The sequence below is a fragment of the Microchirus variegatus genome (assembly GCF_963457635.1).
Source record: "Microchirus variegatus genome assembly, chromosome: 3".
Classification (NCBI taxonomy): Eukaryota; Metazoa; Chordata; class Actinopteri; order Pleuronectiformes; family Soleidae; genus Microchirus; species Microchirus variegatus.
In genome coordinates, this window is record NC_139804.1 from 37,340,271 (window position 1) to 37,344,451 (window position 4,181).

Sequence of the window (4,181 nt, forward strand, 5' to 3'; positions counted from 1 at the left end):
AATATTCAGCTGACAGTTACCACACACCACGACTTATTGAAAAGTAAACCACACCGGCCGACTATTGACAAAAGATGGTCAAATAAAAATAAATGTTAGGCAACAATGACGTCAGTAATCCATAATATTTCAAGATTCAAGATTCAAGATTCAAGATGCTTTATTTATCCCGAGGGAAATTATTGTGCAACAATTGGGAGGTAAAAGTGTAGATGTACAAGAGTTAAAAGAAACATTAAATAAAATAAAATAAAATAAAAATAATAATAAAAATAAAATAAAATAAAAATAAAAATAAAACAAAAAAATAAAATAAAAATAAAAGTAAAATAAACAAATAAGACAATGCAACAAAGTGCCAAACAGAAGGAAAAACAGTAACTTACAACAGTAACTTAAATGCAACAATGCCACAAAAAAGAATCCAAAAAAGAATCACAGTCAACGTAGGTATATATAATATACAGCAGTACGCACGGAAATAAAATAAGTACAACTAAATATGGTGAGCACATGTTGAAAGTGATAAACAGTGATAAGGTGACTAATGATATCAGCATAGTGCAAACAAAGTAAAGTGATGAAGTGATATGGTAAAGTGACATTTTGATCAGGACACAGTGTCTCCACTGTTCCTAATGCGGCCAGAAGTAGCTAAATTAAACAGCCTGATGGCCACAGGAAGAAAAGACTTCCTCTGGCGTTCTGTGTTACACCGGGGGAGAATGAGTCTGTTGCTGAAGGTGCTTCTGCTCGAAGTCAGCAGCTGGTGGAGAGGGTGAGAGTTGTTGGGCCTAAACTAAGATAATACAATGGTTTTCATCATTTTTATATCTCTATTAACAAAGAAAATACTTCATTTGTAGCTTACTTTCGGCGACATCTTTGTTATGTCAAAACACGCAATGCATTCTGGGTAGCCCTTGCTCCCAAGGGTGGTCTCGGAAAAATCTCAACATTGAGGGCGATACAGCCCTTAAACTTGCCCATAACTTAATCTTTCTGAGAATCTGGACAGCACTTGCACTAGAGGGAGCGCACTTTTACTATTTTGACAATCGATTTATCAGTTTGAAGCTTTGTTCATGATTAAAACAAGATTTCTGATCATTTAAGCTTCTTAAATTTGGATATTTTCGGCTTTCTTTGCTCCACATAACAAAGAAATCATCATCAACCTCATTATTTCCAGGTTTGACAAACACCGATCGACATTTGTTTAAGGTTTTCCGATCTCTTATGGACCCAACGATTACTCGAAGAAATAATCGACAGATTAATCAATTATAACAAATAATCGTTAGTTGCGGGTGAATTTTCCAGATGTAAAAACCCCAACATGGCGGCGATCAATCCACAAAACTGGGAGCTTCAAAGCGCGGGTTTAGATTAGAAAGATGACATTATGACCCGTTGCAACAGGTGAGCTATAAAAGGCTCCGCCCCCAATACCTGGGAGTTGTCGTCTGCGGTGGAACTGCTGTATTCTGTCGCTCTTTCGCTGCCATTTTACTATTTCTCGCTCGCTAAATCCCGGCTACTGTTTCTGCCTCAGTGCTGTAGCAAATCTACGGCTTGTTTTGACGACTTTGACAGTCTCACAACAACAAAAGCACAGGAAGGAAGTATGCATCTATGCGGTTGCTTTAACGCTTCGTGGTGACCGTGCCTGACGTTTGGAGATCGCAGAGCAGCGTCCGTCATGTCCAATGTAGCATGTAGACTTGCTAAAGTTGCTAAAGTGAAGGCGACGCAGTGTCTGACAATGTCGGTCGCACGCTGTCCGACAGAACTCTGGCAAAAGGGAAGAGGCCTCGTCTGTTGACCACTTCTTAAGGCCACATTAAACTTCTCCGACTGCGTAACCACGGAGACCCCTCCCCTCGAGCCTTCATAGTTCTGCAATTTCCTGCCCGATCAGTAGGGGTCACTACGCAAAGGTTGTTGTGCTTTTGGCTACAGTGAGCAATGGCGTCCGAGAGAGAAAGACTGCAGCGGAATAAGGCAGTGGCCGTTTCTCACCTGAAATAAATATTTTTCTGTGTCACGGAACGCAGTTTTAAGATCATTTTGAGGCGAGAAATTAGCCGTTTAGAGTCTCAACCTGTGGTTTGTGTATTAAAGGTGAAGTAAGTAGTTTATAGTGCCATCTAGAGGAGAGGCTGAAATTTACAAAATCTGCTCACCCCCTCCCTTCCCTGAGCGCTACGGTGTCCTCAGAGGGTCAAATGTCGTCCTCGTCGTCTTTCTCCGTGTCAGCAGATGAGGTTCGTGAGGCGAGGGAGAGGGCGGAGCTACCGCGGCCGTAGCAGACGAAGCGGAGAGAGAGGAGGCGGGACTTCTGCTACAAGTAAAGAGACGCTTGATTTGTTCTCTCGCGTTTGTCCTTACAGGCTCCTGTAGAAACATGGCGTCTCTCTGCTAACAGTGGCTATGCAACCGCGGCCCGCGACCATGTTATTTTACATGACTTTTTGAAACACTACGAAAATGAAACAAAAACTATTATACAGCGACTAGACAATGCAGGAGCACATAATATGTATAAAAAAGTGGATTTTGGGTCAAATAAACCCATAAATACTACATATTGTACCTTTAAGATATGACGTATTTATAGTTTGGCAGCGGTGATCAGCTCCGCCTCTGTGGACGCTCTGTGCTCACTGTGAGCCGGCACAGAGCAGCGTTAGCTCGGCCTGTCCTGAGGACCAATCGCAGCTCTTGCCGTCTCCGTTGTCCCTTGACGGAGTGACGGACACTTAAAAAATATTTGGTGCAGCTCTCCGACAGCCTCTCCAGCAACGTAGAGGGGTCTCCGCGACCTACGTAGAGCACTTTACGCAGGAGTATACAATACATTGGGCTTTTAGACTTGCAGAATTAAAGTGTAAAAAGTTTGATCATCTCACAGCAGAGGCACCAGAAACAACAACAGCAACAGACAGACTCTGAGAAGTTCAGATCAAATCAGAAGAGAGGAATTCTGGTCACGCTCCAGTTTTATTGCCAATCTCACAACTTGGCATCAACCGACTCCATCCACTCATGTGAATGCGTGTGTAAACGCACACAGTGGAAGTACGCTACACTGCGACAGCAACAACAACACACACACACACACACACATATATATAAGCAGATAAGTGCTTTTAATCAGCACAACACAAACAGAACATCTGTGACGGCTGTAGATAACGAGATGAACTGTCGCCCGTAAAACAGCAGTTAAAGGTTAAAACCACCCACACACACACACACACACACACACACACACACACACACACAGGTGCTTTTGAAACGCAGGTTCTCCAAACTGACGAAAGACACCGGAGCGTCCCCGCAGACCCCGTCTCTTACCCACACTGGTGGCTGTGGTCGTACTCGGCGGGATACTGCAGCACCACGGGCTCCCTGACTGGACTCTCCATCACGTCCACCGTCCCGTCCCTCAGGTACGGGTTCCCCGGCAGGTCGCCGTTCACCTCAGAGCGAGACCCGGCGGGCAGCAGAGGCGGCGGCGGCGGCGGCGGCGGCGGCAGTGGCTGCTGCGGCTGCAGCTGCATGCCGGAGGAGGACTCCGCCGTCTGTGGATCAGGCTCTGTGACCTCCTCCTCCATCAGACTCTCGGACGCAGTAGAGCCTCCACCCTCGGCAGCAGCAGCAGCAGTAATATCCACAGTCCAGTGAGACGGGGTTGTCTCCGCGGTTTGGGCTCGTCCCAGAGCAGCAGCATCGGGTTCCCAGAAATCCCTTGTTTAGTATGTGAGCAGCAGTGAGAGCAGCAGGTATGTGACAGCTCCTCTCTCACGCTCCTCTATCCTCAGCTCCTCACTCACTCCCTCCCCATCTCTGTTCTCCCTCTCTCTCTCTCTCTCTCTCTCTTACTCTCCAGTGCAAACATTCCTCCACATGTGGAGGCAGAGTCTCGAGCTCATTAGAGAAAGTCTCGGTGACAAGACTCGACGCTGCCTGCAGCTCTGCTCGCAAAACACTCAAGGCGAGGGTAAATGCAGGAGGAGGAGGAGGGACGGATGGATGGATGGAGGGAGGGTGTGGACAGACGGCAAAAGCCAAAAGGGACAGCAGGAGGGGGGGGAATAATAATAATAACAGATTAAAAAGAGGCTACAGAGAATAATAACGCAGTGATGCTGCTTTAGGAACACGTCCTGCATTCA

At 46.0% G+C, this 4,181-nt stretch overlaps 1 protein-coding gene across 2 annotated transcripts in view; it reads right to left on the bottom strand.

The window, feature by feature from the left end:
- The window catches only part of LOC310924293 (calcium-binding protein 8-like), a gene marked incomplete at both ends in the record, with an annotated part of 90,653 nt that extends 87,033 nt beyond the window's left edge, over nt 1–3,620 (bottom strand). Inside the window, one exon of one of the 2 annotated variants that reach the window (XM_083885987.1) lies at nt 3,361–3,620. In XM_083885987.1, coding sequence (XP_083742113.1) covers nt 3,361–3,620 — 260 coding nt within the window. The remainder of the gene's footprint in view (nt 1–3,360) is intronic. The other variant, XM_083885988.1, reaches the window with a different exon arrangement.
- Between the last annotated feature and the right edge of the window lie 561 nt (nt 3,621–4,181).